The sequence below is a fragment of the Oculina patagonica genome, chromosome 1, assembly GCF_052425735.1.
Source record: "Oculina patagonica isolate OP01 chromosome 1, crgOcupat, whole genome shotgun sequence".
NCBI classification, from domain to species: Eukaryota; Metazoa; Cnidaria; class Anthozoa; order Scleractinia; family Oculinidae; genus Oculina; species Oculina patagonica.
This window is the reverse complement of record NC_135758.1, coordinates 12195407-12210070: the sequence shown is the minus strand read 5'-3', so window position 1 is coordinate 12210070 and position 14664 is coordinate 12195407. Positions and strand designations below refer to the sequence as shown.

At 40.4% G+C, this 14664-nt stretch overlaps 1 protein-coding gene across 1 annotated transcript in view; it reads right to left on the bottom strand.

The window, feature by feature from the left end:
* Nucleotides 1–2580: 2580 nt before the first annotated feature.
* Nucleotides 2581–14664, bottom strand: part of LOC144656795 (myosin-IIIb-like) — a 30617-nt gene continuing 18533 nt past the window's right edge. Inside the window, exons 20-32 of the mRNA XM_078517040.1 lie at nt 14563–14648; nt 13707–13802; nt 12259–12350; nt 11829–11993; nt 10471–10640; nt 9799–9905; nt 9010–9108; nt 7942–8031; nt 7273–7390; nt 6405–6452; nt 6245–6304; nt 5254–5379; nt 2581–3986 (exon numbers count right to left, since the gene is read on the bottom strand). Of these exons, the coding sequence (XP_078373166.1) occupies nt 3969–3986; nt 5254–5379; nt 6245–6304; nt 6405–6452; nt 7273–7390; nt 7942–8031; nt 9010–9108; nt 9799–9905; nt 10471–10640; nt 11829–11993; nt 12259–12350; nt 13707–13802; nt 14563–14648 (1275 nt within the window). The 3' untranslated portion in view covers nt 2581–3968. The remainder of the gene's footprint in view (nt 3987–5253; nt 5380–6244; nt 6305–6404; nt 6453–7272; nt 7391–7941; nt 8032–9009; nt 9109–9798; nt 9906–10470; nt 10641–11828; nt 11994–12258; nt 12351–13706; nt 13803–14562; nt 14649–14664) is intronic.

The following is a 14664-nucleotide window of genomic DNA, read 5'->3' as shown; positions in this document are numbered from 1 at the left end:
TCACTGCGTTTTCTTTCTGAGAACTATCCAGCCTAATGGTCACTCCAGGTAAAAAAAGAATTGAATAAGAAAGTGCCACATTCGGAGCTCGCCTGCCTAGCTGGCGGTAGCTGGGGTGAACGTGCACGTGAGCAAGGAGTGAAGCCCCGACAACCAGCGGCGGAGTTGCGATGAAAATGAAGATTTTTGCCCCACGTGATGAAATGCCACCAATGTAGATATAGAGGATATTACACGGTGGCTTAAAGATATGAATTCTATGTTCGAGTGGCAAAAGAATGGAAGAGATATCGTTTTAGACACGAGAACATAAAATTCATATCTTTGAGCCAACCTGTTATGTTCTTTTCACTATATAGACAAAGACTATAAAAGTGTCGAAAGCACCAACCTTTAATTTGTAAACTCTTGTAATTCGGCGGAATTTCCTAAATATCTCTCCTTTGGTCTACTTTGCAAGAAATGTCTTGAATTGTTTTGAGTCGTGAAGTTTCCTTCTTCATGTTTGTATTTTCCTGCTCCTTAGTGAACTCTTTTAAGCCAGCTTCAGTGAACCTAACGTCTGTATCACTTGCCATCTGGCGCATGGCAAAGTTTGGTAGCCGTTCAGCCATGCAAAGGCGGGAAATGACTTCAGCGATATCCTTCCTCATAAGTGACGATATGGAAAATACACCACTACCAGCCCGGGTGAAATTTTGTTTGAATTTTATCACTGGGCTATTTTTCAGCAAAACAATTACCTTCTATTTAATAAAAGGTCTTATTTTCAATCCAGATCCATTAAAACTGCCATTTTAAAGTGTACAGTTTTTCACCTCGTGAAGCCTAATGTTCACTTCACTGTCCAAACAGATAGGTCTGAGATAGTCTGTAAAATAGATTAAGGTGGTATTTCAACACATGAGCCCAAAATCGTCATTTTCAGTGCCTCATGCAGCACTTCCTTATTCGATTCTTTTGGACCTGGAGTGAAAATTAGGATGAATCCACGTGATGGCATTTTTCCAAAAAGACCCAAACTGTACATTTCAAGTCTCAACCTGGCCTGTTTTCCTGGATCTGGAGTGAAAATAATCTTTAATCTACGTGGTGCTATTTCAAAACAAGGCCCTAAAATCGTTATTATCAGTAGCTCATGTAGCACTTTTATAGTCGATTCTTTTGGACTTGGAGTGCAAATTAGGAGGAATCCACGTGTTGATGGATTTCCAAAAAGACCCAAACTGTACATTTCAAGTCTCAAACTGGGCGGTTTTGCTGGATTGGAGTAAAAATAATCTTTATTCTACGTGGTAGTATTTTAACACAGCCGGGCCCCAAAATCGTTATTTTGAGTGGCTCATGAAGCATTTTTCTATTCGATTCTTTGGACCTGGAGTGAGATTAGGATGAATCCACGTGAATGCGGTTTTCCAAAAAGACCCGAACTGTACATTTCAAGTCTCAAACTGGTCGGTTTTTCTGGATCTGAAGTGAAATTAATCTTTAATCTTCGTGGTGGTCTTTCAACACAAAGGGCCCAAGGTCGTTATTTTCAGTGGCTTATGTAGCACTTTCTTATTTGATTCTTTTGGATCAAAAGTGAAAATTAGGATGAATCCACGTGATGCCGGATTTCCAAAAAGACCCAAACTGTACATTTCAAGTCTCAAACTGGCCGGTTTTTCTGGATGTGGAGTGAAAATAATCTTTAATCTACGTGGTGATATTTCAAAACAAGGACCCCAAATCGTTATTTTCAGAGGCTCATGTAGTATTTTCTTATTCTATTCTTTGGACCTGGAGTGAAAATAAGCTAGGATGAATCCACGGGATGGCGGTTTTCCGAAAGGACACAAACTGTACTTGTCAGGTCTCAAATAAATATGGCCCATCAGTTTTCTTGGGTCAACCTGACCGTAACCGTCCCCCCCCCCCCCTCCCCCTATTTCTTGCATTAAGAGTTGACAATGAGAGCAACATACACCACTTTCATAATGGCGGCCAATTTATTTATTCTTTTATATGTATGTTAATTAGCCCTACTGGCCTCGTTTTAGAGTAAAAATTCTTTTGAATTTTTCACATGCTGACGAGGCCAGTAGGGCTAATTAACATACATATAAAAGAATAAATAAATTGGCCGCCATTATGAAAGTGGTGTATGGTGATGATATCAAGGTGAAGTATGAGCGCTTTCCTGTTGTGGAAACCCGATGAAAATTTTCCGGCACAAGGTACATTACATTTTACAAACACAGTGGAACGGGTCGGTTGTGTACCATTTGAAAACTTTCCACTGGAGAGGGCCGTACCGTTTCATTTCCCACCTGAACAGCCTTGTGTTTTATCGAAGAACATGGTAACAGTGCGGGAAAGCATAACGGTTCAGTGATATGCTGGACTTTCCGGTAAAAACAGTTAAAGCGGAATACCTCTGAAGGTAGTTCATGTTTTCCAAACATTTTCCAGCGGGAAGGACTGTTCAGTTGTTTTTTTTTACCAGAAAATCTGGTTTCTCCGTACAGAAAAGCGCTCAAAACTAAATCAGACGCACTATTTTAAACAGAATCAAGATATATCAAGAAAAAAACTCGATTCAAGTGGAAACAATTCTTTATTTAGGGTTTAAGTCATAATTAGAACTTCTGCTAACGAGTTCATACTTCAAAAAAACAATCTTTATTTTCTACAAATTAGGGGTTTCTCTCCTGAGAATTGTATTATGAGGCTCGATTATGGGGGGTCGTATCTTCCGCAAACCGCTATATTTTGTTTCTCCTAGCTAGACCGCAAACAACTTTCTCCAAAAGGCTGAAACTGTTAACCGCCGGATTATAATAGACCCTCCTTAATTTAAGGAATTTATACCAACTACACTGCCAGTTTCAAATTACAACTTGTATTCTATGTGACGACTTTGTAAATGCCAGTCGCATGAATTGACTTAACGTTTTCTAACGGTTTCTAATGCTAAAAATTCTTCTTTCAAACTTATGCCGCGAGATAACATTGTTTCGTCTGAGTGCTTAACAGGAGACCTGCTCCTAGTATCACTGCCTGTGTTAATGTCTAATTCGATCGTCTTTAAAATAATTATATTCTAAATTAAATAAAAAATACCACACCTTTCGCGATGTTGTGAGTCTAGGAACAGCGAAGCGCGCGGGGTCTTAAAGTAGAATGCAAATGAATATAACCCCCACGAGGCTCAGAAAACATCAGCGTGTTCTAAGGAATCTAGGCAAAGTTTTCGCCCCTTTTAGAAACTGTTTAAGGAAAATCGTCCGCCATTCCGGTTTGTTTGTCTGAGTCTTGTCTGAGTCGTGACGTCACTCGCGCGCTTCGCTATTGCCAACCTCGTCCCCAGGGCGCTTTTCTCTTCAGAGCGGGACGGACGGGTACAGGCCACCCCTCCCGCTCTGAAGGGAAAAAGTGCCCTGGGGACGAGGTTGAGCCCGGCCTACTTACTGGGCTATTATCATGCCTTAACGCATATTATAAATTGCCAATTTGAGTACCCTAAAATATTTTTGTAAAAATGCCTATTACACCAACATTATTTTTTTCTACGCTGCCTTACGAAAAATTATGCATGAATTGTTAAATAGCTGGATTTTCCCCCGACAGCACGCGCTCTCATTAGCAACAAAACTGTCTCCCGCCAAAGTCAGTGAGCGTGCAACATTACAAAATGTATGACGTCATAGAGTAACAGTGCACCTTTGCCTGAATGTTGAACGACGACCGCCGTTTCTCAAAGTCTTCGTTGTGCTATATACCAAATCATATAATAACAGCCCCCTCAGGAAACACGTTAATTTTGTTTCCTTCGAGTCTCAATTAACTAACTGCACATAAAGAATTTTGTCCTGGAAAGCTGGCTTAAAATTGACCAGTTAGTAATTTACGTAGGTACAGTCAACGATTTAAACTTGAAAATACCAATTAAAATATTTATCGTACATGAAGGCTTCCTTCTATTTTCAGCGAAGTCTGGTTCCCTACAATAGAACAAAAAGAAAAGCGTAAAGCAAGAAAAACGCATTTTTGTAGTCATTTGTCAATGAAAAAAACATCGTTCGTATGTTGAAGTAGTAGTCAGATTCACAATTGAACAGTTGTTAAGAAGAGCTTTAGTAGTTTATTAAAGCCAAAACCAGTGTAATAGAAATGGCCAATGACAACAAACGCAAAGGGAATTCACTTTCATTTTGACTGAAGAGACCAAGTTGTACTTTATAACCAATCTACTTTCAGAAGGCCTCGAAACTCTCTCATAAAGGCAAGAACGAACGGTTGCGCCACGCTTATAAAGGGATGCGCCACAATTGCGTAGGGGTGCGTCTGTTTATTTAAAGGTGCCTTAAGTGTTCATAGGAATGCGCCACGTTTACATGAAAATGTGCCACGTTTACAAAAGAATGCGCTACGGTTTTGCTTGATCTGGAGTGCAAATAATCTTTAATCTACGTGGTGTTATTTCAACCCAAGGGCCCAAAATCGTCATTTGCAGAGCTTTAGTAGTTTATTAAAGCCAAAACCAGTGTAATAGAAATAGCCAATGACAACAAACGCAAAGGGAATTCACTTTCATTTTGACTGAAGAGACCAAGTTGTACTTTATAACCAATCTACTTTCAGAAGGCCTCGAAACTCTCTCATAAAAGCAACAGTATAAATAGAATGCAGATGATACCTCTAGCCGTTTATTCGCCAAGTTAACGTACGGTTGCGCCACGCTTATAAAGGGATGCGCCACAATTGCGTAGGGGTGCGTCTGTTTATTTAAAGGTGCCTTAAGTGTTCATAGGAATGCGCCAAGTTTACAAAAGAATGCGCTTCGTTTATATAGAAGTGCGTCACAATAACGTAGGGGTGCGTCTGTTTATTAAAAGGCGCCCTAAAGTTTACATAGGGATGCGCCACGTTTACAAAAGAATCTGCTACGTTTATGCACCACGTTTACATAAGCTTGCGTGACGTTTATATAGGGGTGCCGCACGTTAACTTAGGGATGCGCCACGTTTTACGTAGAGAGAGCCACGTTTATTAAGAGGTGCCCCAAGGTCATTTACGTAGGGTTCCGCCTCGTTTACGAAGGAGTACACAAACTGCACTTCCAGAATTTGGGGAGTAGGCTGTATTGTCTGATTGCACCATGAGGTTGAAATGAGATAATATTTAAATTCTGTTTACAGGAGGTTTAAACTCTCAGAAAAGCTTAGACAGGATGCTTGGCAGTTGGCACTGATTATTGTCGCGACTTACCTGGTAGTTTCGTGCAGGGAGAGGTGGTGGTAAGGAGTCTTCCTTCACTTTAGGTGACCTAGGAGACTTAGGAGGGAGGGGTGGGGCGTCATCGTCCTTTTTCACGTTACGAACTCTACGGTTGTTCTATAGGGGAGAGATATAAACATAGATAAGGTGTAAATAAGGTAGAGTATATAATGAAGGATACGTCCCAGAGAGACAAGAGAAATCTTAATGCATTCAATAGTAACGAGACGAAACAGGCCACATCAGCTACATCTCAGCGTGGCTTTAGAACGATTAACATCGATATTCTTATTACAACCTTAATACATTGTCAAGCAGACGAATGTCAAGAATACAGAAATTATCGACTAGGTGATACTATCTTTGATGTACCACGTAAGTACCACCTAACTCTCACAACTCATATGTAAAGAAATATAAGGACAGCTTCTAAGGATGTTTGATACTTTAGTTTGGACTAAAGTAAAGTCCACTGTTGGAAAGTTAAGTTGAAATGGCTGTGCTATAACTGGTTACAGGCAGCCCAGCAGAATTATGATTACAGCTTAAAATGGTTAATAACTTGGCGTTTTAATGGCGACAAAGGTTCTTTACCATTAACATAGTGAAACTGGTTGGTTCACAGTTTGGGCAAATGGCAAGCAAAAAACCCCTAACGAGAACTCCGACTGAGATTGAGCGAGTTCCATTTAACAGAATTTACTGGAAGCGCCAGGAACTGAGCTGAGTAAGCGCGTATACGGGTCGAAACTGTCGAAAGGCCGGAAACTGGTTGTTAAAAGCAAATGGCATTGAAGCACATTTTTAATATTCCGTACGGATATTACGGTTGGGAATTTTGGCTTCCTTTTAAGACCTTTTTTGAAAATTTTCCGTTTGGGCAAACCATTCACATCTTAATTAAAATTTCCAGAATTTTTTCTGGTAAATGGTAAACAACTAAAGAAGCGAATGCTAAAACACAGACTTATTTTCTTGTCACCTGAACGTCTTGCACCGTTATTAATTCCACGTAATCTGCTTCTGCTTCTTCTTTTGATTCCTAAAACGAACAACACGTGCAAGTAAAACAATTTAAACTTACGGTAAGTAAGAGGGGGCAGCAAGAGTCTACAGCACACGTTTACTTCCTGACTTCTTACCTGCCCGCATGGTAGAACTAAAATGTCTCCCTCTGAATTTATTGGTTCCTGCGTAAAAACAACAACAAAAGAAAATGTATCACAGAAATACTCATACAGGGGTTCAATTGATAAAGTCAAATTTCATCTAACTTTTGGACGAAGCCCCAGTGTGTGACCAATCAATCAATATCAATCAATCAATCAATCAGTCAATCAATCAATCAATCAATCAATCAATCAATCAATCAATCAATCGGCTCTCTTCTGTTTAAAACAGAGAGAGAAGGGACAAACTCTCGTTGAATTAACAGAAGAATACTAGCTGCGCTTATAATCTCCTTTGAAAAAAAATGTTCCTCGTAGCGAAAAAAAAAGCTACACTGAAAAATAAGAAATTAAGAACTTGTCGATTTAAAACTGTGCCGTCCAAGCGTTTTATTTTGTTCTCCACCCATCCTAAGGCGAGGAACCTTTGAGAACACATGGAACTTGGGTTCTTTCCTTTTTTTTTTTAAATATTTTCGGGCCCCCAAAAGGTGGTTTTCAGTGAGCCGGAACGATTACTCCAAAGCGATACGGGCCCAGAAGTTTGCGAGATCCCTATTTGTTACTGCAGTGATAGGAAGAGCGTCTGCCACATTTCTAATTTTGTGGCCCTTAGGTCCAGGGCCGTACCTAAGATTTTTTGTCAGCGGGGCCAAACTTCGCACACCTTTAGTTTTCCTAGTTTTTTTAGATTAGTTCACTTTAGTTTAAATTTTCCTGGCGGGGGCCGCCCCCTTCCCCCTGCCCCCCCGGCTTTGAGGTCACGCTCTCACGTGACTTCCGGCGGAAGTGTACTTGCTCACATCATGTAACACACACGTGACTGAACTGAACCTTGTACCTTTTTATGTACATTGACCATCTCTTTGAGAGACTTGTAGACTCGCGGCATTCCAACGATGACAAACTTCCCAGAACGAGTCTGGTCGATCATGTAGTGTTTACAGCGCCCCTTTACCCTGAAAACGACAAGCACTCCAGATAAATACGTTGCACTGGGACAAGAAGAACATAAACTACGATATTTTTAAAAAAGACCTCGAGGTTTAGCAAATGCCCCCCGTTTAAGCTAGTTTAGAAGAACTTCACGCATTTTTACGTTCCCCCCAGAGCGGAAGATGCCTTAAAAATTATAATATTTAGAGTGGAAGCCACATCAGCTTTAGCTGGTTTTGTGCGGGACGTCAGTCTATCCAGGTCGAATTGGAATTTGGAAATGTTGGTTTTTCATGAAGGAGGAAAACAGGGAACCCGGGGAAGAACCTTCGGACGAGAACCAACAACTCATGGATCGAACGATTCTGACCAAAATCGTTGAACACTGAACTCTCAGAGAAGGAATTCCGTGGATCGTATTTGACAATCAGATAGTGATTCACCCTACGAGCGAAATGCGAGAGAAGAAAACACCTTACGCATCCACCCCTGATGGGGGTAGGGTGGAAGAGCAGCTGAGCTTTCCAGATCTCGCTTGCTCGCTTCAATGTGCATTGACCGTTAGTCGGCTCACCTGTAGGACAATGTGTAACCAAAGCGGCTTTCACTAACACGGATCAGAAAACAACCCGCTGGCTTGTTTGACAACAGGCGCTCAGACTCCCTGAAAACGAACGCAAAAAGAAACAAAATTAAGGGAAAAAGAATAACATGAAAACGAAAAAGGAAAACAACTCTAAGCCGTGTCTGCATACGTGTTTAATTCACGTCTGCTCATATTACAGAAAACAGTCAATCTCAAAGGGAACAATCTAAACCCATGGTGATCAAATTCTGATTTCTCTTTAAAATGTTAACACTTGTCAAGCAGGAAAGTGCGGAGAATATTGAAAATCATCAACTAGGAAATATCATCTACCGCCAAATTCATAGAATTTGAGTTGAACAGAACTGTACGGATATTGGTGAAAAGAATTGATATTTCGGAATTGGCATTGGGTCTAAGTACCTTATTACATGAAATTTTCGCGACACGTTAATTTCGCGATCCATTCCAAAAAAATCGCGAAATTATAGTGACGCGAACAATAAGTGTCGCGAACATAACATGACGCGAAAATTAAGTCACTCGCATTATGTCAATAATCGAGAAAGAATAAGTCTAGTACCTTTGAAGGAAGGAATTTTTAATGTAAATGGATGTTGTCGTCAGTTGACTCAAGAACAATAACTCATGCACGCACTTGCAAGCATGACCTACTTGTAGACATTGTGAGAACTGCTGTATTGTTGCTATTGGCGAGATTTAGTCCCGCCCTTGCGTTTTTATTAAGTTTGACGTTATTGTTCCTTTGATAAAATCGTTTTATTTAACTCAAGGGAATGTTAAATAATATTGCTAAGGAAATGTAAATTGTGTCCCACTCAAAAACGCGAAATTAAAATGTTTCAAAATACAAAATTTTCGCAAAAATGGCAAAATTTAATTAAATGTCGCGAAATATGCGCACCTCAAATCGCGAAATTAACGTGTTGCGAAAACTTAATGTAATAAGGTATCTGCTTATCGGATGATACTATAACACAATCTTGATATCAATCTACATTATGTCATTCCTGTAATTTAGGCGAAGGAATATACCTTCTGGAAATGATGCCATGAAACCACTCGCTGAACATTCCACTCTCGTCCTGTACAACTCCTTTGGGGACCTGAGTCTCTTGAAACCACTGCACGGCACTGAGAGACAACGAATGTAAATATGATGAGTGACGTTACGGTTGACATGGAAAGTAAACACGCGGCCGGTTATATTAGAGTTCACAAAGAGCTCTCCACAAACTACGACACTGTCTGTCTGTCCGTCTGTCTGTTTGGCTAGTTGATTGTCTAACTGACTGACGTATGGACTGACTGACTGCCTGACTGACTGTCCGGCTAACTATCTGACTGCCTGCCTGACTGACTGTCTGGCTAACTGTCTGACTGACTAACTGACTGACTGTCCGGCTAACTGTCTGACTGACTAACTGACTGACTGTCCGGCTAACTGTCTGACTGACTAACTGACAGACCACCCACCCCCCCCCCCCCCAACACAAACAACCCCCCTGCCAGCCTGACTCCTACTCTGACTGTCCGGCTAACTGACTGCCTGACTGACTGACAGACTACTGACTGACTGACTGACTGTCTGACTGACTGACTGCCTAACTAAAAAACGACTGACCGACCGACCGACCGACGGACCGACCGACCGACAGACCGACGGACCGACCGACCGACCAACCGACCGACTGACTGACTGACTGACTGACTGCCTGCCTGACTGACTGCCATCCTGTCTGCCAGCCTGACTGCCTGACTAACTGACTGCCTGACTGCCTGGGGACTGGCTGACTGCTGACTGACTGACAAATTGAAACATACGCTGCTTTGTTGGCCACGGCTCCAAACCCGCCCTTGATTGGGTGAGGTTGACCAATAAACACATCTTCCTCTTCCTCCATGTCATCAGTAAGAAGCTCATCATCAATCTGCCATGACAAATTAAACATGTTAAATCAACCATCGCTTTTCAAAAGACATTCAGTCGGAGAGAAAAACGTTTATATAGCGGATTTCCGTTCTTGAGAATAAATTGAACCCACGTTTTTTCAACAGAGGGGTTGCTAAAAGACATGAACTTTCCTGATGACGTACGAAGATTTGCGAAAAGCAGCTTTTTCCACTTTCCCGGAGGTGGAAGGGGGGAGGGGGACGCTTAATTCCCACCTCAGTTTATGTCTTTTCGTTGAACGACATAGACAGACGAAATTCCTGCAAAATGGCAGTGGTCTACTTTGGTCTACAAAAGAGCAAAGCATTCCATTCGCAACGCCAGAACACAACGGAGCCTTCAAAGATTTGTTCACGTGCATAGCTATTGTTATAGATCAATAGTCAACACGGTTTGAGTTTATTTTGTACTTGGTACAATTTGGTATTTTCCTTTGTTTTAGTGTATATTATGATAATGAATATAAAACAAAGCAAAACTACCAGATTGTACCAAAGGTAAAATTGAACCACACGTAAATTGTGATCAAAATCTTTGAATACCTCAATTTCTTCTAGCGACCCAAGACTTGTGTTACGCGATCCAACACTCTTTTTAGGGGGTAGTCCAAGAGCATCCGGTGGGGGTGGTGGAAAGTCATCTTCGTCGTCCACAACAGAAGGCGGTGGGAAATGCAACGAAACATAGTTTGTAGTTTTCTTCTTTAGGATTTCTAATGCAAAAATATAAAAAGCAAGGCGGTGTTGTTAGAGTGAACGAGATAGTATACGACTTCAAACTAGATTAGGATATAAATGTATGGAGAAAATTGAGGCTTACATTGGGAAGTTTCGATTCCTTTGTACTTACAGTCAAACCGGATGTTCTTTTGATGGGAACTTTGTAATGTTGCGGTGCAATGTACCAATATTGATTGACAGTTTGCTCGTCGTAACTTGCAACTTTCAATTCAAATTTGCCTGTCGCCAAGTTCCGGTCTCCATTATTCCCGTATGAAACATAATAATTCCACCTCTTTTTCAAAGAAGGATGAAATAATTGCCCTGTTACGGCTTACGTTCGTAATTTTGAAGTGTAATTCCTAGCTTAGCAAAGTAAACTAAGCCTGTCGCTTATTTCTCGCATTCTGTTGATAACAACCGAATAAGGGGCATTTTTTCTGTTTCGTTGAAACAAAAGTGGTATGACCTCGTTTTATACGGCAACATGAAAACCGGAACTTGGCAACTTGCTCGAGCATTTTGAATTGAGTTGCGACGAGCAAACAGTCAATCGATAGTTTCCATCAAAAGAACAACTGGTTTCACTTATTATTATTATTATTATTATTATTATTATTATTATTATTATTATTATTATTATTATTATTATTATTATTACTGCATCTGTTGTATAGCATGCAATTCCAAGTCGATAATACAAAACACAATAACTGATAGCTCCAGGTCTTTTAAATTATCGAAAAAAAACTGTAATTTTGAAATTACATTCCACAAAGTGGGCTATTTTCCCTAGGAAGGGTGATGGTGGCGGGGGGGGGGGGGGGAGAGGGGTGAGCTCCCCCTCCCAGTCCGGGCTATTCTGTTCTCCAATCAAAACGAGTAATATTAAAAAAAATGCCGTCTTGCAAAAAATTACTTTCATGATCAGTTAGTCAGGATCAGAGAGATAGAACTCCTGCTTTTATTAAAGCCATTTCTTGGTGCTGAGCATGGTGAGAATAGTGCGTTCACCAAACGATTAAAAAGGCAATAAAAACAATTAGACTAAAACAACTGCTGCTCCTCGCAGAAAACTCGGGCTCGTGTAACTCTAATTGTTAAATAGTTTCCGCATCGCCAAAATATACCATTAATTACAGCCTGTAGTCCAGTCCAGGAATTCTAATACAATACATTACCTGCTTTTTTCTTGTTGTCTTGTTGCAGCATTTCTTCCTGTTTATTGAACAATTTATTTCCACATGCGCCGGAATACTGCAAAAATGTGGCGGCTTTCTTGGCGTTTAAGACAGCTTCTTCACGAAGGCGTTTACATCTTCGTCTGGCAAGGAATCCCCGAACCACTTGAAAAGGGAGAGAAAAGGTTGTGAGTTCTCAGTGCCACTTCGTCTATAAAGCTTAGTTAGTTGCCGATAAAAATTTATACACTGCTTGGCAGGGAAAAATAAGTGACACGAGACGACTAAAATTTAACGGGCAAGGGGATTTTAAAATGTTCTTTTACATACCTCTAAAGCAAGGACTTGTAATAGAAACTAAGTATCAAAAATTTGCTTATATCATCCCACAAAAGTGAAAATAATTACTTTTTCACGTAATGAAATATACCTTTCTGTATTTTAATGACAGCTTCCTGAGCCTTCTGCAGCTGTTCCGCCAATTTCTCCGCGTGCCAGTACTTCAAGAACACCTTTGTATGTCTAAGAATTGAAAGAAAAAACAGGTTACACATACGGATGCCAAAAGGCTGTATGCATTCAAGCTTTCTAGAATCGAGATGGGAGACTTTCGACGTCAAGTTTCGAATTAACAATTAGTAAAAAAGGTTTCGATAACTTTTAGTGGTGCTTCGTGATCAAGTTGCATTGCAAACACATTTAGCAAATTTTCCCCAGTGACCAACTCGAATGCTTTAGCTACGTTGGTCACTGAGCACATTTTATTATTATTTTCTTTTTGCTATTTAAGCATTTTCGTCGCTGATGTTGTAATTTAATTGTTGTATGATGTTTGTAAAAAGTGCAAATAATAAAAATCTGAATCTAAAATCAAAAGCTATTAGTTTGAAGTTAGTAGCACAGAAACTGTAAGCCTTCTTTCTCGCTATTATAGTGGTTGCCTACACGACTCCTGTGTCCTAACACCACCTAGGCTCTTACCGAAAGTGCTCGCAAAAAAGCATTAAATGCTAAAAGAAGTGCTCGTTTTTTGCCGAAAAAGTGCTAAAATAATGCTAATTTTTTTAAAAAGTGCTCGTGGGTAACATAAAAATGCTCACTTTTTTCCCGATTTTTTTAAACATAGAATATTACATTTTTCAGATTTTCAGTTACATTTTTCAACAATAAAATGTAACGATCAATGTTTGGTGTCAGAGTACGATCTCGAGCTATTTTTGCCTTGGCTGGCTGACTTCCATTGTTCCTCGATGACAACGTGGATGACGTCTTCTTGAAACGAGTGTGATGGACTGGGTTTCTAGAAGGCAACCACTGACGTATCAAACCTATTCCCCAGCCCTCCACGGCTCCCTTGACTAAAATGATGGCTAATGCATCTTTGGACGCCATAAATAAAGTCAGATTGTGCTTTTTAACACAAAATTAGACAAATAGTCAGTCGAAAATCCAAAATAATGCTAGCAGTGCTTTTTGGGATAAAATGTAAAAAAAAAATGCTCGCGAAGCCAACAAATGCCAAAAAAAGTGCTAGCACTTTCGGTAAGAGCCTAACACCACCCCTCCCTCCCCTTCACTCCCATCCGCGTTCTTAGTAGGAGACGTTTAATCAAACTGTTGCCGTTTTCAGGTTTGTTTTCTGTATGCTTAAATCCTGGCTGGCTTGCATCCTTGGAGACCCCGGGGCAGTTATTAAGGGCAAGGGAAAGTCTGGGTTTTTTATGTCGCCCGTACAGACTTTCACTCACCCCCACTTACTGCCCCTGGGTCTCCGAGGATGGTGGGCTCTCTGTGAAGATCTTGTTATTGAGTGGTCTCGTTTACGAACTAAATCGTGTTACAAAAGCGATTCTCAACACTTTCACTTTTTTCACTCACCCAATCTGCCAGTCTTTCAGACGTGACTTGTTCAGAATCTGTCTACAGCTGGATTTACTGCTCGGCAAGTTTGCTGTGTATAACACAAGCTTGTACCTAACAGGACACGAGAAACAACGAGATAAGCTTAGAAAGCTCTGAGAAAAAATTAAACAGGAGAATAAGGAGAAATATACATCGCGCCAATGTTATTCCAGAGGCCTTTTTGTTTTGCGGATCAATACTTATTGTTATCAAATATATTTACGTAGGAAGGTGACAATAGTTTTGTAAATTTTGAGCCTCTGGCTCGAATATAGAGGGCAACCTCATCCCGCGCATGACATTAATAAATTGATTGATTGATTGATTTGCACTGAGGGGATATAAGCGTGACGATCGAAAAACACCTGATTACGGCTTACACCATGTAGCTCATGGTTCGGCACAGACTAGCACTTTAGGTCAAGTAATTTTAACCAATTTGGTCGTTGAACTACCTGAATTACGTTGAAATATCACAATAACGATAAATTTAAGCTGTAGAAGAACTCAACAGAATCAGAAAAAATCTAGAAGGGACATGGATGGACAAAATTGCAGAAGATTAAAACGGATTGCATTTGAGTCAACTTATAAAAACGCCGTGACGACTTTTTTAAAGGTTATCTTAGTTTGTATACGATTGTCAGTTACAATGACTACAATGCTCAGAAATCATCCTCGTTTGTCACATGGCCGTGATTTTGCCAATAAACGACAGTCGCAGTCAACGCCAATTTCAAATTTAGAGCTCATTATTAAAGAAAATGTTATCAAAATTACCTATGGGTAACAAGCTATCTTCATTCATGCATGTATACAGACTGCCACTAACCTGTCCACAAAGTCGGCGAAGGATATTCTCAGCGCATAGCCTTCCCTGCGGATACGAGTGGTCTCCAGCACACCAGTATACGCCAGCTGAAACACCAAACCA